Source organism: Schistocerca serialis, chromosome 1 (genome assembly GCF_023864345.2).
Source record: "Schistocerca serialis cubense isolate TAMUIC-IGC-003099 chromosome 1, iqSchSeri2.2, whole genome shotgun sequence".
NCBI lineage: Eukaryota > Metazoa > Arthropoda > Insecta > Orthoptera > Acrididae > Schistocerca > Schistocerca serialis.
The window spans coordinates 170,323,459-170,349,123 of NC_064638.1; the positions used below are offsets into that span (position 1 = coordinate 170,323,459).

At 40.6% G+C, this 25,665-nt stretch overlaps 1 protein-coding gene across 3 annotated transcripts in view; it reads right to left on the reverse strand.

The window, feature by feature from the left end:
- The window catches only part of LOC126464817 (microtubule-associated protein futsch-like), a 481,068-nt gene that overhangs the window by 116,482 nt on the left and 338,921 nt on the right, over positions 1–25,665 (reverse strand). For all 3 annotated transcript variants that reach the window (XM_050096261.1, XM_050096260.1, XM_050096262.1), the window contains exons 6-10: positions 23,134–23,304; positions 10,576–10,830; positions 4,766–4,963; positions 1,477–1,530; positions 703–858 (exon numbers count right to left, since the gene is read on the reverse strand). In XM_050096261.1, coding sequence (XP_049952218.1) covers positions 703–858; positions 1,477–1,530; positions 4,766–4,963; positions 10,576–10,830; positions 23,134–23,304 — 834 coding nt within the window. The remainder of the gene's footprint in view (positions 1–702; positions 859–1,476; positions 1,531–4,765; positions 4,964–10,575; positions 10,831–23,133; positions 23,305–25,665) is intronic.

The window sequence follows — 25,665 nt, forward strand, 5'->3', positions numbered from 1 at the left end:
TTATACCACTTATGGAAATGTATTCACTACATAGTTATGATATGTATTGGCAGCCCTGCACAAGTACTGTAGTACTTTATTTGCACATACAAGAATGCCAGAGCAGTTAACACCCTTTTGTAATTATAAAACATACTGAAACTGTTCATGCACTTTAATTCTTACTTAGCTAAGTCTGCTTCTTAATGTTTATGATGCTAATTATGACTATAGACTGTCATATGACAGTCAACAACAACAAAGACCACACATAGAATTTTGTAAGTTTTGTCTAGCTATCGAATATTTACATGTCAAAATTCTTTACACAAAATGTCACAAATGTAGTATCCATGGTATAACAGTAGATTACTGAATCATCAAATAGCATTTCAGGATCTGCAAGGAAGTGCAAATTATTTTCTATGGCGTTGGTGTTCCCCTTTTGCTTCATGAAATTTATTGCATCTGAGACATATTGCTACTATTTATGCTCAAAAGTACACTGAATTTCAGGGAAGTTTACAGTTTGATATTGTACTATGAATGAGTAACTGTCAGAAAAAAAATTTGAAATGTTGCTCTGAATCATTACTATGCTATTAATCTGGTATCTCACACATTTATTCTCACTCAAGATTAAAATATTCTGGAACAGCTGTGTAGTAGAGTTTGTTACAGAACATCATAACATGCTTAGTCAGTTGATGGGAATTTACTGACCTCTAATGACATCCCTTGTCAGTGACACAGTCCCATCAGAGCGAACAGCTCCCCTTTCTGACACAACAGTTGTTGTGGAACTGCTGGTAGTTTCTGTTACTACCTGCTGATCATCGCGAGGCTTCTTCAGAATACCTGGTCTGCGGCCACCATCGCCTGTGTAAAACCACATTCGATTACACTGATTTGAAAATTTGTTCTGCAGTTTGTACAGTAAATTATGACAACTCTATATCCTACAAAGGCTGATCTTGGAGACACAATGTAAGGAAACATTCTACATAGGATATATAATGCTTTTAATGCCTTGTGCATCGCAAGCACTACAGTTGCTATGGGACAAAGGTTACAGTAATAAAACTATACATCATTTAACCCTGACACCATACGAAGACTTATTAAATCACATGTACTTTTAATGCATTGTGCATCACAAGCAGTAAATTATTGTACACAGTGAAAATGATATAAAATCTTTAGGAAACTTGCTTCACAATTTACATCAATTGGTGCGAATATTATCATTAAACCAAGTGAAAGTTTAACTACATACACTAATACAATTTCAGGAGACATAATTTATAACAATACATTTATTCAACATTATGATGATAATTGTGGTAAGCAAAATTAGATGTGAGATGGAAGCTAGATACAGAAGAAGACACAATTTGTCAGCTGGAGCAGGACAGCTCTAAGAGACATAGTGTTGCTAGTGGCTATTCTGCTGCAGATTGCTTCTGAATGCTTTAGCAAACAGTATGTCTCTGTTACCTGGTTGTTGTGGCTCATCCTTCTGTTTCTGGTGTATTCTGTCTTCAGTCTCACCTGTAAACAAGAAAAGAAAAATTTGTAATAGATTTCAAGACACAGATTACACTTTACATATTATGCACAACATTTCAGTCAAAGTATCAATTATGGACTGACTCATGAGTATAAAGGTATGTTGCACAGTCTTATGAAGATGGACTCTGACCTTATAATTGGATCAAAATGACAAAGCAATGGGCAACCAAGCACAGTTTGGCTTGACAGGGGGTAGTTTATCAGCTTGCATTTAGCTCAGGCTATATTGCTGTGGAAGCAACAGCTTTTCTGTTCTGCATTGAATATATTCACTCTTTAATTTACAATTCAAGAGTCTCCTCTCATCCTGTGTACTTTTGCTGCTAGTGTCAGAGTTTTTGTTGTTACAGTAACCACAGTCTACAAAGAAACAAACTGTGCAATGAAAATGAATCATAACAGTAATATAAGGGGTATTCACATGAAACCCGGTCACTAGTATAAAGTAATGCTAATGATTTTATTAACTCAAATATGTAGTACAGGCCGGCCGGGGTGGCTGAGAGGTTCTAGGCGCTACAGTCTGGAACCGCGCGACTGCTACGGTCGCAGGTTTGAATCCTGCCTCTGGCATGGATGTGTGTGATGTCCTTAGGTTAGTTAGGTTTAAGTAGTTCTAAGTTCTAAGGGGCTGATGCCCTCAGAAGTTAAGTCCCATGGTGCTGAGAGTCATTTTTATGTAGTACACAGAGTACACAAACTCAAAATAGTTGCCAATACTGATGGCAAATTTATCCCACAGCGACTCTAGCCAGTCAATTCCATCTTTGGCAAAGCTAGTAGGCTGCTGTCGGATCCAGGTCTAGATCCACTCACATACTTCGTCGTCCGTTGCGAATCGATGTCCATGAATAGCTTCCTTTAGAGGCCCAAGTCATATGGTGAAAGATCGGGACTGTATGGTGGGTGCTCCAGGTTTCCCACTGAAACTGCTGCAATGTCGTCTTCACAGAAATGCCCGTGTGTGGGTGGGCATTATCATGCAGGAGGATAACACCATTGGACAACATGCCTCGACGTTTCGGCTTGATGGCTCATCTAAGATTCTGTACAGTGGCTTGATAAAGCTGGGCATTGATGGTGGTTCCCCGTCCCAGGAACTCGACAAGCAGTAACCACAGAAGGACATCATGACCTTACCATAACTTGTGTGCATGGCATTTGATTTCTTTGGAGGAGGTGAAGTCGCACGTTTCCACTGCTTGCTCTGACGCTTGTTTTTCGGTTCAAAATGATGACGCCATGTTTTGTCACCTGTGACAATATGCAACAGAAAGCTGTATTCCTCCTCATGATAACGTTGCAGATAACTCAAAGACAGCACCATTCGAATACTGCACTGTTTGGTGGTCAGTTGGTGGGGAACCCACTGTGCACAATTTTTTTGATAGTTCAAGTATTGATGCATTATGGTGTGGGAGGTGCCCATGCTAATACCCAGTAACTGATGGATCTCATCCACGGTGATTCTGCAGTTGTCCAAGACTAAACCATTCATGTCCACAACCATTTCTGGTGAGATGACACGATGAGCCTGTCCAGGATGAGCATAGTCTTCTTGTGGCTCTCGCCCCTCAGGGAATGATTTGTGCCATTCCACAACACTTGAATGACTCAGACTGTATTCACCAAACACAGCCTTCATCTGTCGATACATTTCACAGCCTCCAACTCCCTCCACCGCCAAAAATCGAATCACTCCTCATTGTTCCTGCTTTCTCGCCTGCATGTTTGGTAGTGGACAATAACTTGTGTGACCACCTTCTCTTCAGTGTGAAACCACACTGGTGCTATGCAACATCAAATGGTGCACAAGCACTCTACAAATGGATGGTGCCACTATACTCGCAGTTACATTGTGCCACCTCACGCGTAAGGCAAAGGCAAATGCACTGACCAGGTTTCATTTGAATGAACCTCGTTCTATTGCCCACAGATATGTCTACAGATGAATGTGGCGACAGCAGAGCAATTTGACAGTGGAAAAAGGTGTAAAACTTGTGATATAGCTTATTCTGTGATTCATGATATTCTCCAGTTTTGCAAAGAAAATTATTATGGGTCTGTAGGTGTAATAAATTTCAGAAAATAAATCTTCCACAGCTGCAGTTAACTAATTTATTTTATATTCTACCATAACTTTATGACAGGATAAATGTAGCAGTCTACTACACCTGTGGTTGATTTATTTCCTGAAGCATTCAGTGACTGATTGATGCGAGAGTGTCTGTCCCAAAACAACATTATGATCCCAAAATTGTGCATATGAGCTGAAAAGAAATTTGCATGAACTCTGAAGGATAAAGTTAATGAAAATTAAGAGTTCATTTCTCTGGTACATACATAACAAGGTGGTATTAACAAGGCCATTTCATGGCAATAGTCAATATACTCTTCTAAAGTCATTTAAATATCCAACACAAAAGCTTCCTAAAGCAGAAATTCTGACATACAATCAATGCTGTGACATTTTACTCTTTCCTGAAATAGTCAAAATAGTCTTAATGAGGTTGCCATGTTGCTGACACCAACACAAAAATTCACTAAAAGTACTGTAACATATTTCAACACCACTTTTATATGCATGGGAAAAGATAACACTATTTCAATTATTTTTTACTTTCCACCGTACTATAAATATGAACAATTGAAAAGTCAAATCTTTCAAGGGAAAAATGCAAAAGGCACCAAAAATGAAATAACTGTCATTCTAAAGACTGATGAAACAATATACCCCAGTACTTACAAAAAAGGACACTTCTTTAATTGATCATTTCCACGAGACTCTATTTTCTGTACAATGTAACACACAGTGTGCTCACTGGTGCAGTGATGAGACATCATCACTATGCTTGCAGCAGTCAACGTGTTAAAGCACCTCCTTATTACAGTAATTACAGAACTAATTGACTCTCAAATATCCATCTGAAATGCCCTGCAGATGCTACTAAAATGTCAATATCAAGGGAAAGAATTTTAACATATTTGCTATTGCAGCAGAAGAGTAGTGGTGGGAAAGAGACAGCTAGTTGAGGTGTTAAGTTTCTTAACATTCTACTGGTTAGAAGTTCAAGGTTTACTATGTTACCTATGCCATTATAGTATGTACTTGGAATCAATGAATGCTATAGATTTTGTGATAGCAAGTGTAACATTACACTAAAGCCTATATTAATTAGATACTACTAATATTGTTACTCAAGTCTACACTTACTTGTGGCGATGCGCTCATGCTTCTGTATAAGTGCTCTCAGTGACTGCTGCCGCTGTGAAAGGACACGAGTATCCTCGACCAGGTGCTCACTAGGTGCTGAGGGCTGTTCAGCTTGATCCTGGGGCAGAATAAAACTGTCTCGCAGCTTCGCTCGTGGTTTCTCACGGGGAGCTGTTGGCTGTGAGACAGCATTTCCACCTGAAAAATCAGTATAATTCTTTGTGTAAGTTAAATTCTATGTCTTCAAGTTTGTCTCTGGTCTCTCAACCAAATAACAGGAAGACCTGTCAGATAACATCTTTATGGTGCTTGTGCAGATGACACTGTTGCAATATTTATTGTCTTCAGGGTTTTGCATTGATTCTATATCAAAAATAATCAGATAGAGCTTGTGTATATAGTCTGTAAATGCTCAAAACAATGAAGGAATCTTCACTGGTATGAAGGTCTTATGGGAGGTAAGTTTTTGTTACCTTCCTCTGAAGGAAGGTTGAAGAGGGCTTTTCTGAAGGAAAAAAGAGGATACCATATTATAAGTAAACCCATCAAATGATAAACAAAAGAAGACATAAAAATTAAAAATAAGCAGAGAGAGCATTGTTTTTGAAATTATCATGGATCACCATGGTCATTTCCAATTAGTCTCCTAATCATCATCAGTCGTTAAGGGCAACACAGAAATCCCGTAATAATGTATTAGGCAAAGTCATAATGTAGGTGGTTTGCTGGTATCTTCCTCTGACCTGTTATGGAATGTTAACTATGTATCTATGTTGTGTAGGTTGTTAAGATGAGTGCTTGTGCAATATATTGGCATATTTGTGTTGCTATGTGTGAATAAGGAATGGAGAAATAAAGGGGAGGGGCAGAAACCACCCATGAGTCACTGCTGGTAAATTGGAATTTAACCCTAAGACACCGGTGCAGTATGGTGATGAGAAACTGTATTACTTATTTTCCCCACTGCTGACCAAGTGCTGCTAGTGAAAAATTTGTTTCTCCTCAGGATTTGAACTGCCTACCTCGAGTTCAAGCACAAATGGGTTTATCACATATACGGGGTGTGACCAAATTCCATTTACAATCTATAATCACAGGTTCCTTAGCCCAAAACAAGAAAAAAAAGTCTAGTAAACAAGGGCTCCAAAATGCATACCTTAAAAGCTAAGAGCACTAATTCATATTCGATGCTGTGAAACGCGTGTCTACTACTGCAAGCTCTTTGCTTTCCATCTTTTGGAAGTAGGTGGAATGGATCAAAATAAGAAAAAAATGTCCAGTAAACATGGGCTCTAAAAAGCATACCTCAAGAGCTAAGAGCGTCTTCGCTATGTGGAACATGTCTCTCCTACTGAACATGTACTCATAGCTCTAAATTATTTTACAATCTCTATACACTTGGTGCAATTTTATTTGACATACTGTAAAGCTCTTCTGCTTCTTTCTTGTAATCCATGAGATATTTTAGAGCAATTCCATTAATGTAACATAAGAAGATACCTATGGCCTTTATGACCATGTTCTTCTTGTGGTGGAATAAATTATTATTGTGAAAAAACAGTTACAGATGGCTGTTACCACTGTTCTCATTCTACTGGACAAAGCTGTTAAACAATGGAATGTGGAACCCCCCACCAGAAATGATTGTCAATGTAACCAGTGGATTCTACTGAGCTTAATTATCCTCCATCTTATACTAGGAAAAATGTGTATATCACATATATTTTATAAAGAGGGAGAAGATGGTATACAACCTTTCCAAAAATGGCATAATGCAGAGTACTGTCAGTTTACTTCTTGAAATGTGCAATTTGCTTGCACGTGGAAATTTCTGGTGTGTGTAATAGGGGCTGTTGATGTTACACTCACTTTAGCATGCACAGTGGGAATCACATTCTGTTATATGCCTGGGTCTGCCTGAGATCTGGCGATTCAATGAATGATATATCTCGAATAGAAAAGGTACAGTGAGAATTTGCAAAATTGTAGCAAACAAGCAGACGCATGACTGAGTTACACATCATTCTTCCCCTTATTGATCTGTGTCTTCAGAAAAACAATATGGGATTTTTGGCTGTCAGTGAAATATTGATTACCGTTGACATTCACAAGAACTCAGTCTCAGTTGTCAGAGAGGACTGTCATCATGCTATCATGCAGTTCTGGAGGACTGATTAACTGTGTATTTACATGCAAAGATGAAGTTCTCAAAGCAGTCACCTAGTGAAACTGAGACAGGTTATTATTAAGAGGAAGAAATGATCTACAGCTTTTAAATACTTTTCAAAAATCATGTTGTGGTACAATATTTCTTTATTGAAATAATACTAGTTTGTCAGCCAACAGGCCATACTCAGGCATTAAGAATAACAGTAATAAAATGTCATACAGCTAATCATGATTGTTTGTATTAAAGCCACAGTTATCCATTTGCTGTGGCAAAATTATCAAATGCATGAAAAGCAACAGAGGTACAAATGAGGCAATATTTTGTCAGACAAAAGACTGGAGAGGTATTTTCTCACATATGTCAAATGCAGAGTCAAATACAGAAAATAAGCCACATCTTTTGCTCCTGCCTGACAACATATTGGCCACATGCAAATTTGTTACTTTCCTTAATCTCATATTTTCATACAGCAAATAGATAATGATGATTTTAATACAAATGATTGTGTCTGGAGTAAGGGATTTAATTAATGTCATACTTAATGCCAGAGGATGGTCTGCTATTTGATCGAAATTGGTAGCTCTTCAATAAAAAAATCTCATATAACTATTATGTTGTTGCTGTTGTGTGAGGTATGGAAAAATATAACAACATGATGGTGATGAGATACTGCTGGTACTGGTTTGGGTAAAAAGAAAATGTTTGTGTCAAGGTTGACCCAAAAATGCCCTATTATAGGGTTGGTGCATAAGTTTGTAACATTTTTCCATTAGTTTAATAAACACAACAAATAAATGTAACAGAAACTTTACTCATCAATAATATATTCTCAAAAAATGTTCAAATGTGTGTGAAATCTTATGGGACTTAACTGCTAGGGTCATCAGTCTCGAAGCTTACACACTACTTAACCTAAATTATCATAAGGACAAACACACACACCCATGCCTGAGGGAGGACTCGAACCTCCGCCGGGACCAGCCGCACAGTCCATGACTGCAGCGCCTTAAACCGCTCGGCTAATCCCACGTGGCAATATATTCTCCTTCACTATTTACAACAGTCCGCCAATGCAGCAATAACTCTTGGATTCCGTGACTAAAAATCACATGGTTTTGAGGTGAAGAACTCATCAAGTCATGTTCGGAGTGAATTTTCATCCAGAAAGGTTGGGTTGATTTGGGGGAGGAGACCAAACTGCGAGCTCATCGGTCTCATCGGATTAGGGGAAGATGGAGAAGAGGAAGTCAGCCATGCCCTTTCAAAGGAACCATCCCGGCATTCACCTTAAACGATTTAGGGAAATCACAGAAAACCTAAATCAGAATGGCCGGACCCGGGATTGAACCATCGTCCTCCCGAATACAAGTCCAGTGTGCTAACCACTGCGCCACCTTGCTTGGTCCATCCAGAAAGGAAGTTCCTCAAAGACTGCTCTATTGAGAGCAGAAAAAATGAAAATCTGAGTGTACAAGATCAGGTGAATAACATGGCTGTGTAAAGACTTCCTTACACAACTCCTGTATTGCATTTTTTGTCAGTCTAGCAGAATGTGGATGGGCATTATCGTGCAGTAGCATCACTTCACACAGTCTTACTGGACATTGTTCTCACACTGCATCTGCAAGACACCTCAGTTGTTGACAATAAATGCCAGCAGTGATGGTTAAACATTAAGGAACCAATTCGTAGTACACCAACCCGTGCTGTTCCGCCAGACACATAACATTATCTTTTGTGGATAAGTGCAGTTTTCTGTAGGGGAGTTGCTTATCTCAGCATAAAGACACCATTTGTCATCACCAGTAATGATACAGAATAGGTATGGTTTGTGTTGTTCACGAACCAACTAATGACGAACAAGAAGAGATGCACGTATGGCCACCTGCTCATTTTTGTGATTTTAGCTTAGAGCTCGCGATATCTGTACAGCCAAAAATGTCGCATGATGGTGAAATGATGGCAGTCACATTTGCCAGTTCTCGAGTACCCTGACGTGGATCATTTTGGAGTAATGTGTTTAAATGTTCTTTATCAAGCCCCAAAGATCTTCTTGAATATGGAGAGCCACAAATGCCAAAACAATGCTCCTTAAACGAGAAAACTATTTTCTTTCCATGCTCTTTCCGGTGCTATTATCACCATACATGGCACAAATGTTTCTGGCTGCTTCTGCTGCTGTAACCCTTCTATTGAACTCAGGCACAAGAATGTCTCTGAAAAGTTCTGATTTCTCCACTTGCCTCTCCATTTTCTAGTGTCCACAGCTCCACTCACTGTCTCCATATGACAAAATGACAGTATGTAAACTCAGATAGCAACAGTGAACTACATATAAAAAAAGGAAAATCAATAAATAAACCAACAGCAACCAGAATACCTACATGCAAAACAAAAACCTAAGAACTTATGCACCAACCTAATATTTATTTTGTTACTTCCGATCCCAGTGAATAATTTGTGCCAGCTGAGTAAACTTGTGCGTCATTTAAATAAAATTAAGTTGTAAAAATAATTCGTTTGCGACAAGCAGTGAAGGAAACAAAAGAAAAATTCGGAGTAGGTATTAAAATCCATGGAGAAGAAATAAAAACTTTGAGGTTCGCCAATGACATTGTAATTCTGTCAGAGACAGCAAAGGACTTAGAAGAGCAGTTGAACGGAATGGATAGTGTCTCGAAAGGAGGATATAAGATGAACATCAACAACAGCAAAATGGGGATAATGGAATGTAGTCGAATTAAGTCGGGTGATGCAGAGCGAATTAGATTAGGGAATGAGACACTTAAGGCGCTACAGTCTGGAACCGCACGTCCGCTACGGTCGCAGGTTCGAATCCTGCCTCAGGCATGGATGTGTATGATGTCCTTAGGTTAGTAAGGTTTAAGTAGTACTAAGTTCTGCTCAGAACCATTTGAACCATTTTTTGAGACACTTAAAGTAGCAAAGGAGTTTTGCTATTTGGGGAGCAAAATAACTGATGATGGTCGAAGTAGAGAGGATATAAAATGTAGACTGGCAATGGCAAGGAAAGCATTTCTGAAGAAGAGAAATTTGTTAACATCGAGTATAGATTTAAGTGTCAGGAAGTCGTTTCTGAAAGTATTTGTATGGAGCGTAGCCATGTATGAAAGTGAAACATGGACGATAACTAGTTTGGACGGGAAGAGAATAGCAGCTTTCGAAATGTGGTGCTACAGAAGAATACTGAAGATTAGATGGGTAGATCATATAACTAATGAGGAGGTATTGAATAGGATTGGGGAGAAGAGAAGTTTGTGGCACAACTTGACTAGAAGAAGGGATCGGTTGGTAGGACACGTTCTGAGGCATCAAGGGATCACCAATTTAGTACTGGAGGGCAGCGTGGAGGGTAAAAATCGTAGAGGGAGACCAAGAGATGAATACACTAAACAGAATCAGAAGGATGTAGGTTGCAGTAGGTACTGGGAGATGAAGAAGCTTGCACAGGATAGAGTAGGATGGAGAGCTGCATCAAACCAGTCTCAGGACTGAAGACCACAACAACAACAAGCTTCTACAAACTAAGTTTGTGTGTTTGTGACTTGCTATCTCGGTGGGATGTAAATAGGAAGCATATGCCAGAGCAGGGCAGAAAGGGGGTGGAGGCGCTACTCACGAACGTGCTGCTCGTGGCGGGAGACTATTTCGCGCAGGTGTGGCGCGGTGGGGGCGCTCTGCTCGGGCATGTCGTCGTCGGCGTCGTCGCGGGGCTGACGCTCCGGCGTCGGCGTCGGCGCCGGCTCAGCTTCGGGCTGCGGCCGCACGGCCTTGAGGGCGCGCAGACCGCCGAACAGAGGACGGCCGCTCGAATCGCGGATCTCTGCGGGCGACGGCTCTGCGGGCGCCGACGGCTCCTGGCTGTCCGGCGAGTCTGCAGACACACCGCCAAGTTTCACCTCTGGCGCTGGGCAAGCCACTACTGTCATCCACATTACTACGCAGTTAAAACGGTGCATGGAACACGGTCCCAGCTGCAGGTTCATCAATTATTCAAAAACAGTCTTAATCGCCTTTACTATTATTATTATTATACCGCCAACCGGTTTCAACCGGACGTAGGGGTCATCTTCTGGGCGTTTACACCATTGGTCGACTGCTGGTGGTGTCACTCCTGTCTACATGACGTCATGACCGGTTTCAACCCGACGTAGGGGTCATCTTCTGGGCGTTTACACCATTGGTCGACTGCTGGTGGTGTCACTCCTGTCTACATGACGTCATGACCGGTTTCAACCCGACGTAGGGGTCATCTTCTGGGCGTTTACACCATTGGTCGACTGTTGGTGGTGTCACTCCTGTCTACATGACGTCATGTAGACAGGAGTGACACCACCAGCAGTCGACCAAAAACGCCCAGAAGATGACCCCTACGTCGATAATAATAAATGCGATTAAGACTGTTTTTTAATAATTGATTAATCATACTAATCGCTGTCTCATCTCCACAAATATGTTGTCCAAAAATCCTGCTGCAGGTTGCCTATCGGCGTCCAGGGGCTCCAAAAATCTGATTTTCAATATTTCATATAATAGCCAACTGAATTTAAAGATTCAAAATGTTGTCATAATCTACACACTTAGGTGTATAATCTTACTGTACAATGTTAAACACAATAGGCCAAGTATGTCAGTTATAAATTGTGTGCACATCTTGAGGCAGCGCAATATTTGAGAATGAGATCATTTAGTCACTTCCATCAATTTTCACACACAATTTCACACCTGTACGGAACTTCTTCTCGGTAACACTTTCCACAAAATAATGAAATAGTTGATTTTCTCGCTTGCTACATTTTCGCTGTTTATGCAGTAAAACTTTACTATGCATGACGTTTTAATTTAGTACTTCTTTACCTGTAACTCACTTTGCAGACAGGATCCGCTTGCACCACCGAACGTATATTATTGTACGACACAGAAGATGTTACGTCCAACATTGAGATGCATGAAAACCTATTTTTTCTTTAAGTGTGGCGCAAATTATCCAGGCTATTCTCATTCAACTCTTAACGTCAAATATTTAACACATTAATTTATTTGTGAAACAATCAGACGTTTGGAGTCCTTTTATTCATGGGAGCTCGATTCTTTAAAGAATCGGGGGAGAATTGATGTCTACCCAAGACGGCATGTCCATTTGTTGCTGCTGTCTCAGCGTGCCGGTCGAAGTCCATCTCCTATAGATTCTCGCCTAATAACATGACGGCCACGAAGCGTCACTATAATGCAAATGAAAATACACGAGTCTATTACATCAGATGTTCCACATCTATGGAGAAGAACCATCTGACCAGTTCCAAAATTGTTGCAAAACCAAGCTGATTGTTATGGTATATCATTTCAAAACTGTAGTGTGATCTGCACAACAGACTGACTAGAAAATTCATGCTGATTTATTTAACTTACGATTCTGCTGTGTAAAATGACTCAGTGGGGTGCAGTAGAAATCGATAATAATTTGGTAGTACTATAATATCTAAACCACTAAGTGCGTACAGTTTATTCGCCAAGGAATCACATCTCTATTTTCAACATCCTTACAGCAGGCTGAAATTCTGCAAAAATAAAACTCAGAAGATGCATTTATATCAGAGTAGAGTGGGTTAGATGTCGATAAGCAAAAATAATGACATACACGAAAGGCTGTACCCCTGATTTCTAAAAATAAGCGTGTTCGGGTAGCACTTTAAACCGTAGTAGCAATGTCATTCATAATTAATTAACGAAATTGTACTTACCACAACAGACAGGAATGAAATGTTTTTGATAACTGCTTCATTCACACTTCGTTTCCCGCGGATTTCGTTTTCGTTCTGTTGTTAGTCGTGTAGACTTCAATTATTAACGTAGTAAAAAAATAGGTGGGCAGCAAGCGGTACACTGTCTCTGACTTCTCAACCGTGCGCATATACTGTGACATTCAAAAGTACTTTCTAACAAGCAATTTTTCTTGTAAGGTCAGAAACATTTAAATCTATTAAAGAACTACGGTTATTTCAAAAGATATCTTGTACCAGCTGCGGTAAAGGAGAACCTGAAAAAATTAAAATAGCCTTTTCCTGTCATTAGGTTAAGTCACAGAATTAAAAACTATTCCAATGCAGACTTCGGACTCCATATACGTATTGCGTGATCTCTCGTCGCTAGAGCATCGGGTCAATACTGTCGGTATGGGTTTACTTTCATTATTCAAACTTTGTATTTACGAGACTGCTCCTTTTCTGGCACTGAAGGGCAAAAAATCTAGCTCAGTTAACTAAAATATCGATAATTTTGAAGAAAGTGGGTCTTCGTTTTCCGTAAGAGACCTCTAAATAAAATCTAAAGAAACTAATAATTTCCTCTAAAATGTTTAATATGATATTTGAAATTTCATGTGTTACGTTTAGTAAGCAGAATATGAAATGTACTATTAGCAACGCAATTTACTAAGTTCCGCGAATCAGGAAAATGATATGGCAGCAACATAACGTTTGATTTGTAATAATCGTCACCTCTTTAAGATTATATCAAGTTTTTATGTTCCTGTATATATGGATGTGTGATGGGGGTTGGGGTGGAGAAATAAATAATGTTCAGTTATAAATTTTATTTATCACATTTAAAAATGTTGTTGACGTTAGACAAGGAAATTTTTCGTTCACTTCTGGTATTCTGCAGTTCATCTAAGGTACCGCTTTTACTTCCTTTTCCATAAGAACGCGATTTTTAATCCCATATAGCAGCTACAGTGTTGTTCTTTGAGCATCACAAAGAAGAAAAACCGCATTTACCTGGATAATAATACTAAAATCCCTTCACTACTTTAACGAAGGTCTCTCAGATACGGTGCTCGTAAACCGATTTCGCAATAACCTTCTCTAATTGGTTACGTAAACACTCTAACATTGAATCTGAAAATGCGGTTCTAGCTTCTTCGACAATCGAAATTCGCACCCATGTACACGATTACCGTTTTTGAAACGTGCTTGTGTTTTTCCTAGTGGTCGGCCATTCTGGACGGAGTGACACTTTTCGCAGGAAAGAGAAGAAGAAATATTCAACTGAGTAAGAAGTTATCCTACATGTAATCTGAAGAGGCGCAAATAACCTGCTGACTAAAAGAGAAAACGTGATTTCAAAAAGCCATTAGTGTAAAACAACTCCTTTTCCCTGTCCTTTATCCCGTGGCACGTTAATTATTGGATTTGACAACGATAATGGTAGAGGGCAGCCTGATGACTTTCATGTCGACCCCTCTCCCCCTCTGAGGTAGAATTAGTGTACCTTACTTATCTGCATCTAGTGTTATCCCAAGTCACAGTGTGGGTGACAGCCCGGTATTCACCAATTCGGATGTGGGAAATCGACTAAAAACTACATCCAGGGTGGACGGCACATCGGCGCACATCAGCCATTGTCGTTAATGCCCAGGGCGGATTCGCTTCGGGGCCAGCGCCTCCGAATCCGAGAAGCGGCGTGCAAATTCGCGCGGCTATCCGGGTAGGTCTATTACTATAAAACAACTGACATCTGGAAAACCTATGTTTGACCGGCCTAACCAGATTGATTCAGGTCTTAGCATGTAAACTCGTCAGCGAAAATCTGTTTCAGACATTCGGTTTTCGTCTTCTAGTAGTTGCCCTGCATATGAAAACTCACCAGTGCCTTATCATGTGTGTGTGTGTGTGTGTGTGTGTGTGTGTGTGTGTGTGTGTGTAATTTCATACATTCCTGGTTAAGTCCGATGAATGTACTCTTTGCCGTATCTGCCTTAGGAAATGTCATGAGATATTCCGTATGGGGCACCCACGTTGTCGGCAGAAGTTGAGTATTTTGCGATCCACACCGAACTGCAGGAAGAGGTGCTCCGCATCAAAGCAACACTAGAAGTCTTTCCGTCGGACAGCCTGACAGCACGCTCCGATACGAGTGCACAGTTCAGTAGTGATTATCGCTGGAGAACCATTTGGTACGTGCCCGTAACCAACACAGCTTCAGCCGATGTCGAGCTAGGTGAGCGTGCTGAGTGGAAAGAATCACAGTTTTACTGTGAGCGATATGTGGTCGGGCCTTCGCTTCACGGTGTAAACCTGCGATCTCTGCCGTGACTGGCTAGCGAGCTGATTGTGACTTTTTAACATTAATAGTGGTTATGTCTGGGCTAACAATCACAAGAGGCTTGTGCATTGTTGCCAAAACTCGAGTTTACGAATGTCACTAACATTAAAGTTTGTCTAATGTAGTACGTAACCTATAGTTTTTATTGCATCTCATGACGTGATTCTGCGCGCGACAACAGAACGGTTTAGGAGATGCATATGTAAAATAAAGCAGAATCAATTTTTTGTAGTTTCGAAACAATTAATTTTGTTCTTTTCCAGAAATCCAAAGTTTTAAGCCGCTAGGAACTTTCAAATCACTCACACTCCACTCCATCTGAAAACAATGTCCTTTTCTCCAGAAGCGCTAGTCCTCCAAGGTATGCTGAAAAAATTCTGCGACGGTTAGAAGGTAGTAGGATTGTTGATATTTTTAAAATTATCGGGAATCCACTATATCGATATTTAAAAAGTATCATAATGTGCCCACGATGTATCGACAACTGTATCGATATATCGGTGGAGAAAATATCAATGCACCGGCCTATAAAACTGTCGGCTGCACATTGTAAATATACTGCCAGTTTTACAGCTGTATATTTAAGTATTGATTTATTATTAGATATTCTGTACTCCAATAAGGTAGCAGTCTGTTTATCCCCCTTACAGCAAGAATTGGAAGGAAAACGATGCACGTTCACGCATGCCGATAATCACTTTGGTAACAATGGTAACTGCATATAAGTAGCACAATAAAAGGTGTCCGATAGGTCAGTCTTCCGGTTTCGTCATATATCGGATTCGTCCGGAACACTTCATGTCGACATCACTATTTTTTCATAACTGCAAACGCCAGCGACCTGGCAGTTGTAGTGACAAAATTGCGTGGTGAAATTAAACGTTGCAGTGATTGTTGATAGTGCCGTGCGCCGAATACTTCAACATTTCCTCTCGAACGTCTCCGCTCACCGCAAAGGCCGATCTTATCGTTTAAATCTTTCTTCATCATTTTTAACAAATGGTTTTGAAGAATATCGATGTGAAGAAATAGCGCAATAGTTGCGTTAAAACTTGTTTCTGAGCGCAACTGGTGCGCTATTTTTTCGCATAGGAAATCTTGTTATTCTATATTACCCCCCCCCCCCCCCCCAATGGAATCGCGCTTCCTCTTTGTGCCACGTACACTTGCTTCAAACATCCGAAGAGAAAGACTGGATGTGATAAATGCTCAAAGAGTAATAAGATACCTCCACACAGTGAAAGTAACATTATGTTGTACTACAATTTCAAATATTTGCCGAAAATTGCGAAAAAAATATAATATAAAAATATCGGCACTCGGTATTGCCATCTCTGTATCGATATATCAGGTAGAAAAATATCGCCTATTCCAGGTAAAGACATCGACATATCGATATTTTATCAACAGGTTTGGAAGGTAGGAAGGAGATGAGGTAATGGTGGAAGTACGGCTGCGAGAGATGATCGTCAGTTGAACTTGGATGGTTCAGTAGGTGGAGCACCTGGCTCCGGAAGGCAAGGGTCCAGATTCCGGCACACAGTTTAAACCTGTTACGAAGCTAGAAATCAGTGCACACTCTGCTGCAAAGTGAAAATTCATTCTGGAAATATTTCTGATACTACAACACCGCTGTTACCGATGGACTAATACACTGTATATGTCCATAAGGAACTGGACATCACTATGTAATGCGAAATTGACCACTAGATATCACGAGAGACGAACCCTCCATTATAAAAGGAGTAGTGTGTTATCATTGGAAAAGTGGCAACAGCAGGATGAATCAGTCAGGAGAGTTCAGTGACATCGAATATGTACTAGACCTTAGATGTCACCCGAGGAACAAACCTATCAAGGGCATTTCAACCCCTCTCAAGTAGCCCTAGTCGACTGTTTGTATGTGAGAGAGAAGAAGAGAAGAAGAAATATTCAACTGAGTAAGAAGTTATCCTACATGTAATCTGAAGAGGCGCAAATAACCTGCTGACTAAAAGAGAAAACGTGATTTCAAAAAGCCATTAGTGTAAAACAACTCCTTTTCCCTGTCCTTTATCCCGTGGCACGTTAATTATTGGATTTGACAACGATAATGGTAGAGGGCAGCCTGATGACTTTCATGTCGACCCCTCTCCCCCTCTGAGGTGGAATTAGTGTACCTTACTTATCTGCATCTAGTGTTATCCCAAGTCACAGTGTGGGTGACAGCCCGGTATTCACCAATTCGGATGTGGGAAATCGACTAAAAACTACATCCAGGGTGGACGGCACATCGGCGCACATCAGCCATTGTCGTTAATGCCCAGGGCGGATTCGCTTCGGGGCCAGCGCCTCCGAATCCGAGAAGCGGCGTGCAAATTCGCGCGGCTATCCGGGTAGGTCTATTACTATAAAACAACTGACATCTGGAAAACCTATGTTTGACCGGCCTAACCAGATTGATTCAGGTCTTAGCATGTAAACTCGTCAGCGAAAATCTGTTTCAGACATTCGGTTTTCGTCTTCTAGTAGTTGCCCTGCATATGAAAACTCACCAGTGCCTTATCATGTGTGTGTGTGTGTGTGTGTGTGTGTGTGTGTGTGTGTGTGTGTGTGTGTAATTTCGTACATTCCTGGTTAAGTCCGATGAATATACTCTTTGCCGTATCTGCCTTAGGAAATGTCATGAGATATTCCGTATGGGGCACCCACGTTGTCGGCAGAAGTTGAGTATTTTGCGATCCACACCGAACTGCAGGAAGAGGTGCTCCGCATCAAAGCAACACTAGAAGTCTTTCCGTCGGACAGCCTGACAGCACGCTCCGATACGAGTGCACAGTTCAGTAGTGATTATCGCTGGAGAACCATTTGGTACGTGCCCGTAACCAACACAACTTCAGCCGATGTCGAGCTAGGTGAGCGTGCTGAGTGGAAAGAATCACTGTTTTACTGTGAGCGATATGTGGTCGGGCCTTCGCTTCACGGTGTAAACCTGCGATCTCTGCCGTAACTGGCTAGCGAGCTGATTGTGACTTTTTAACGTTAATAGTGGTTATGTCTAGGCTAACACTCACAAGAGGCTTGTGCATTGTTGCCAAAACTCGAGTTTACGAATGTCACTAACATTAAAGTTTGTCTAATGTAGTACGTAACCTATAGTTTTTATTGCATCTCATGACGTGATTCTGCGCGCGACAACAGAACGGTTTAGGAGATGCATATGTAAAATAAAGCCGAATCAATTTTTTGTAGTTTCGAAACATTTAATTTTGTTCTTTTCCAGAAATCCAAAGTTTTAAGCCGCTAGGAACTTTCAAATCACTCACACTCCACTCCATCTGAAAACAATGTCCTTTTCTCCAGAAGCGCTAGTCCTCCAAGGTATGCTGAAAAAATTCTGCGACGGTTAGAAGGTAGTAGGATTGTTGATATTTTTAAAATTATCGGGAATCCACTATATCGATATTTAAAAAGTATCATAATGTGCCCACGATGTATCGACAACTGTATCGATATATCGGTGGAGAAAATATCAATGCACCGGCCTATAAAACTGTCGGCTGCACATTGTAAATATACTGCCAGTTTTACAGCTGTATATTTAAGTATTGATTTATTATTATATATTCTGTACTCCAATAAGGTAGCAATCTGTTTATCCCCCTTACAGCAAGAATTGGAAGGAAAACGATGCACGTTCACGCATGCCGATAATCACTTTGGTAACAATGGTAACTGCATATAAGTAGCACAATAAAAGGTGTCCGATAGGTCAGTCTTCCGGTTTCGTCATATATCGGATTCGTCCGGAACACTTCATGTCGACATCACTATTTTTTCATAACTGCAAACGCCAGCGACCTGGCAGTTGTAGTGACAAAATTGCGTGGTGAAATTAAACGTTGCAGTGATTGTTGATAATGCCGTGCGCCGAATACTTCATTTCCTCTCGAACGTCTCGGCTCACCGCAAAGACCGATCTTATCGTTTAAATCTTTCTTCATCATTTTTAACAAATGGTTTTGAAGAATATCGATGTGAAGAAATAGCGCAATAGTTGCGTTAAAAATTGTTTCTGATCGCAACTGGTGTGCTATTTTTTCGCATAGGAAATCTTGTTATTCTATATTACCCCCCCCCCCCCCCCCAATGGAATCGCGCTTCCTCTTTGTGCCACGTACACTTGCTTCAAACATCCGAAGAGAAAGACTGGATGTGATAAATGCTCAAAGAGTAATAAGATACCTCCACACAGTGAAAGTAACATTATGTTGTACTACAATTTCAAATATTTGCCGAAAATTACGAAAAAAATATAATATAAAAATATCGGCACTCGGTATTGCCATGTCTATATCGATATATCAGGTAGAAAAATATCGCCTATTCCAGGTAAAGACATCGACATATCGATATTTTATCAACAGGTTTGGAAGGTAGGAAGGAGATGAGGTAATGGTGGAAGTACGGCTGCGAGAGAGGATCGTCAGTTGAACTTGGATGGTTCAGTAGGTGGAGCACCTGGCTCCGGAAGGCAAGGGTCCAGATTCCGGCACACAGTTTAAACCTGTTACGAAGCTAGAAATCAGTGCACACTCTGCTGCAAAGTGAAAATTCATTCTGGAAATATTTCTGATACTACAACACCGCTGTTACCGATGGACTAATACACTGTATATGTCCATAAGGAACTGGACACCACTATGTAATGCGAAATTGACCACTAGATATCACGAGAGACGAACCCTCCATTATAAAAGGAGTAGTGTGTTATCATTGGAAAAGTGGCAACAGCAGGATGAATCAGTCAGGAGAGTTCAGTGACATCGAATATGTACTAGACCTTAGGTGTCACCCGAGGAACAAACCTATCAAGGGCATTTCAACCCCTCTCAAGTAGCCCTAGTCGACTGTTTGTATGTGATCGTAAAGTGGAAACGCGAAGGACCAACCACTGCTAATCAAGATCAAACGGACCTCACGTATTAATAGACATGAGCCGTCGAACATTGTGCTGGCTGGTTGTAGAAAATAGCATGAAATCAGCTGAAGGAGTCACTTGTGAGTTTCAAAGTGATGCCAGCAGTGCAGCTTTCTTTTAACTTTTTGTTTTTGCTTTTGGGTTATCGTTCTTCCGACTGGTTTGATGCAGTCCGCCACGAATTCCCCTCCTGTGCCAACCTCTTCATCTCAGAGTAGCACTAGCAACCTACGTCCTCAATTATTTGCTGGATGTATTCCAATGTCTACAGTTGTTGCCCTCTACAGCTCCCTCTAGTACCATGGAAGTCATTCCCTCATGTCTTAGCAGATATCCTATCATCCTCTCCCTTCTCCTTGTCAGTGTTTTCCACATATTCCTTTCCCCTCCGATTCTGCGCAGAACCTCCTAATTCCTTACCTTATCAGTCCACCTAATTTTCAACATTCGTCTGTAGCACTGCATCTCAAATGGTTCGATTCCCTTCCGTTCTGGTTTCCCCACAGTCCATGTGGCACTAACATACAATGCTGTGCTCCCAACGTACATTCTGAGAAATTTCTGCCTCAAATTAAGGCCTATGATTGAAGTAGTAGACTTCTCATGGCCAGGAATACCATTTTTTCCAGTGCTTCAAAAAATGCTGCTTTTAATGTCTTCCTTGTTCCCTCCGTCATTGGTTATTTTGCTGCCTAGGTAGTAGAATTTCTTAACTTCATCTGCTTTGTGACCATCAATCCTGAAGACTGTACATTCTATTCAGCAGATCATGTGATTCTTCTTCACTTTCACTCAGGATAGCAATGTCATTAGCGAATCGTATCATTGATATCCTTTTACACTGATTTTTAATCCCACTCCTGAATCTTCCACTTATTTCCATCAGTGCTTCTTCGATGTACATATTGAACAGTCCATCTAGCACACTGAATAGAGTTAAAAAGAATGGGCTACAAAAGGCCGAAGAGCTCCTCATAAGCCACGTATTTCTGTAGTCAGTGCTAAGCGACACATGAGCAGGTGTAAAAAGTAACACCACTGGACAGTGGATGACTGGAAACGGATGATGAATCACGCTACACCCCGCGGCAATCAGATGGAAGGGCTTGAGTTTGTCGGATGCCTGGAGAACGTTACTTGACATAACGCGTTGTGCCAACGGTGAAGTACGCAAAACGTGGTGTTACGATATGGGGGCGTTTTCCTTTCTTAGGGTGTGATCTCCTTATTGCGATTAAAAACGCTAAATTCGGAAGGATATGAACACATTTTACAGCACTGTGTACTGAGTACAAAAGTGGAACAGTCCGGAGACGATGATCGTTTGTACCGCCCTGTCATAAAGCAGTATCTGTGAGGCAATGGTCATTCCTGAAATGGACTGACCTGCCCAGAATCCCAACCTGACCCCTACTGAACCCCTTTGGGATGAGCTAGAATGTCGACTCCAGACTCTAGCGTTCAATATCACTATCTTCTCTGGTTTCGGGTCTTGAGGAAGTAGTATTACTCATGGTGAAAAAATCCTCTTCGCTGATGACAGCAATATTATAGTAACTGAGAAAGCAAGAGAACTTGCCGAGAAAGCAAATGAAACTCTCAAAGAAGTTTATGATTGGTCAGTAAGTAATCAAGTGACTTTGAACATAAAGAAAACTAATGCCATGAATTTCAGTTTGAAGAGGAAAAATGACAATGTTAAATTAAATGTAGATGGCACCCTATAGACTGTGTAACAAATGCAAAATTTCTAGGAATGAATATTGATTCTCAGTTGAAGTGGTGTGAACACACAAAGGTACTTGCAAACAGAATGTCATCAGCAGGTTATGCCTTTTCTTCTGTCTTTTAGTTACATATTATTCATGTGTGCACTCAATTCTTAGCTATGGCATTCTTTTTTGGGGAACAAAATGCATAAAATATGAACACAGTTTTCAAACTCCAGAAAAGAGCCATAAGAATAATAACCAAAAATACTAGTCGAGCTCATTGCAAAGATCTGTTCAGAAAACTGGGGATCTTAACTGCTCCATGTAATTAAATTTACCAGTCTGTTGTACACGTCAAAAATAACATTGATAATTACTGCACAAACAGCTCTGTCCATGACCATGCAACAAGAGATAGACTCAACTTACATCTACCAAGAAAAAATAAACATAAAACTCAAAACAGCATTTTCTACCAAGGAATAAAACAGTACAATAAATTACCGAAAGAGATTAAAGAAATTGCAAAAATACACTTATTTAAAAAGGCAGCTAAAAAGTACCTGTTATGCAATACATTTTATACATTGAAGGATCACTTAGCTAAAACAGAGTAGAGGTTTTATAAAAAAATGTTATACAAATAAATAATAATAATAATAATAATGATTATAAAATATCCAACACTCCACATAACACCTTCACTTTATGTTTTTCCTTCTTTTTTCCTTTCTAGAAATACTTACCCCAAGCTATGCATAGCACAATACTAACGCCCCTTCCTCTTTCTGAGCTCAACATCTCACTCATTATGGAGGGTTGCTGGCTCAGTTTTTCAGGATAGCAAATGGGAAGTTGCGGTACAGAAAATGGCCCAGAGATCATCAGTGTGTGTGTGTGTGTGTGTGTGTGTGTGTGTGTGTGTGTGTGTGTGTGGGTATGTGTGTGTAGTGAGTGAAGTGTTATGAAACAATGTGTGTATAGAGTGTGCAGTGACTGATGGTGAGATATGAGTGAACAATGTGGTATTACATTATTTAATAAGTTATTTGTAAAAAAGGTATTGTATACCAGGAGTAAATCTAATGATTGTGTCCAACTATAGAACTCTGTAAATATATGTGTATACGAATTAGTTTATTTTAAATTGAGCTAAATTTGTAAATACTTTGACATGTCCTATATCCTTGTAAAAAAAGATCTACGGATCAAGAAAGTTACTCCTCCTCCTACTACTACTACTACTACTACACCTAATGGGCTGCCATCCCTCCACAGAATTTCAGACACCTCAGTGAAAGTGTCTGCAGCGTGTGTCGGTTCATAAACTTCTTTTTCCCGTGTGACAACGTGTGGCAGAAAAGGAAAATAAGAGTGGGCTGCACTGGCGAGGCGACTGTACCTGCGGGCTGCAGAGGCTGCGTGCCGGTGTTGGTGCGTCGCAGGGCGCGCAGACCGAAGAGGGGCCGGCCGTTCTCGTCGGTGGGGCCGACGCCGTAGCTGGACGTGATGGAGTCCGTGGGGCAGGGCTCGCGCGGCTCGCCCACCGACGACTTCTTCACCGGGGACTTCACTGCGGACACAACGCACTGGCGTTACACGTCGAGCTCTGTTGGCTCACCAACACTAGCAACTACAGTGCAAGGCGTCCTGATTCCCTCCTTACCAACTGAACGAGATGCTCATCAACATGGAAGGAGCAAACGAACGAAACTTCATTCCCTCAAGGATCAGTTCTAGTACCAATTGTTTTCAGTGTGTACATTTCCGGCAAGCCGTAAACAAAGTTCGGGTGCGCCCATGACTGCGCAACGGTTGTCTAACATCACGTTTCGGAAATAGCAGAGGACGTATTGTCGAAGGATTTAAACTGTAAGAGGGTTGTCCAGAAAGTAAGTTCCTATCAGTCGCGAACTCGATATATAGCTAAACTCTTTGGTGAGTTACACAGTAGGGCCTTTAACTATTATAGTGTGCTAGAAAGTAGGCCTACAAAACTACTTTAGGAAAGGACGTAGCTACACAGTTGTATTTATTTCACATAACGCTGTAATTTATTTACACCAGTAGTTTTATTTGTATTTACCATTCTTTATATATAAAAAACTACCAGTGCTAGTACACAAAATATTATCATGTCACAATAATTTGCGAGAGAATAATAAACAGAAACCAACTGAAGATAGCACATAAAGTGTTGAAACATACAAGGGAAATATATAGACTGTATCTTGCATAAGGCGGAAATTCCCTCTAAAAATAGCCTTGAAAATTGTTTTCATAGATTAAGGAACTTTAGTCTCATTATTGTCATATGCTGTTCCTCCTCGGTAACTATACTACGAAGTTAAAAAACCGTTCTTGATATATCTGCGTGTCGTTTGCAGCAATTGTGAAGTATTTCTCTCGCGGAACGTAATTGGGAGCAGTGGTTTCTGCAGAGCATGTGCTTACTGTATAGGGTTGAGTGCTTGACACAGGCGATAAATGACGAAACACTTGTTAGACATGCCATACAGACAACAAATGAAGTAGCACGCAATACATATTAATGCCACGAAAGCAAAACATTTATAGCTGTCAGCCGGAACCAACCACAGGGATTCTGTTCTAGAAAGACTATGCCAACAAAAACGAAAACAAAACAACAACAATAATTACTACTACTACTGCTTCTACTATTACTACTACTACTACTGCAGTCACTGTCACCACCAATAGCATTGGTAGTAATTTATATAAAGTCAACCACTGTTACTGCCAAATTCGCAACAACGCCCATGTCGTTTTTCTGTTTCTTGCTGTTCATAGAACAAAATATTACTGAAAATATATTCTTGACAGAAACAACCAACTTCCGCCGCCTAAATTCACTGCCACGCCCAACAATACTAATCAGAAAGTGTTCTACCGCAGAGCCATTTGAACCATGTTTTTGTTCTACCGGAACACGTGACGCAAAACTAAACTTTGCATTAAAACGGGAATGAAGTAGCGAAAATGTTTACAAAATTCAGAAGACAGTCGCAGACCTTACCCAGTTACTTGTAACACAGAGAAACTTAAATTTCTCTTGATAGCTCTGTATACATATTAACACGAGAATTATTTATTACCAAAGATGCGAAGCGCGAAAAACTACGAGATACAGATTTCGCTGGTGTCAAATTCACAGGAAATAATACAGGGAGTAGTTCACTTTTCGGCAGCGTAATACATGTCGAAACGAAACCTTGGAAGCATCTCTGCATCACGTGCGCCAGCTACGTTGTTTACGAGGAGCGATGTGTTATGTTCCTCAGTGCTCTCCTACTTGTTTCTCTCAGCAGGAGCGCAAATTCCAGTAGCAGATCCAGGATGCTCACTGGCAGTCTTCATTTCTCTCTTATTAGCCTTTTCGAAAAGAAAATACTACAGCATTATTCCATATACACAAAAGGGCAAAGTATATCATTTCAGCCTCAACAACCGCCACGGTAACAACCTTTGCCTTCACTAGTAAACATTGAATACCAAGAACAATATCGCACAAATTCGGACCTCTTTTTATAGATAATGACGCGTGACAAGTAATTTGTCTTTTTCACAGCCAGAAAATAAATGAAATAAAAGGATAGCTGTTAAATTAAGACCTCACGTGAGGGAAGGAAAGGATAAATAGCGTTTAGCGTACCGTCGACGACGAGGTCATTAGAGATTTAGCATGAGGTAAGTTGGGGAAGTAAGTGCTCTTTCAAATGAACCATCCCGGCATTCACCTTAAGCTACTTAGTGACATCACGGGAAACCTAAATCTGGATCGCCGGACTGGGATTTGAACCGCTGTCCTCCGAGTACCATTCTACTGCGCCACCTCGATCGATTTTTCAGTCCGAAAACTGGTTTGATGCAGCTCTATCCTGAGAACGTTTCTTCATTTCTACGTAACTACTGC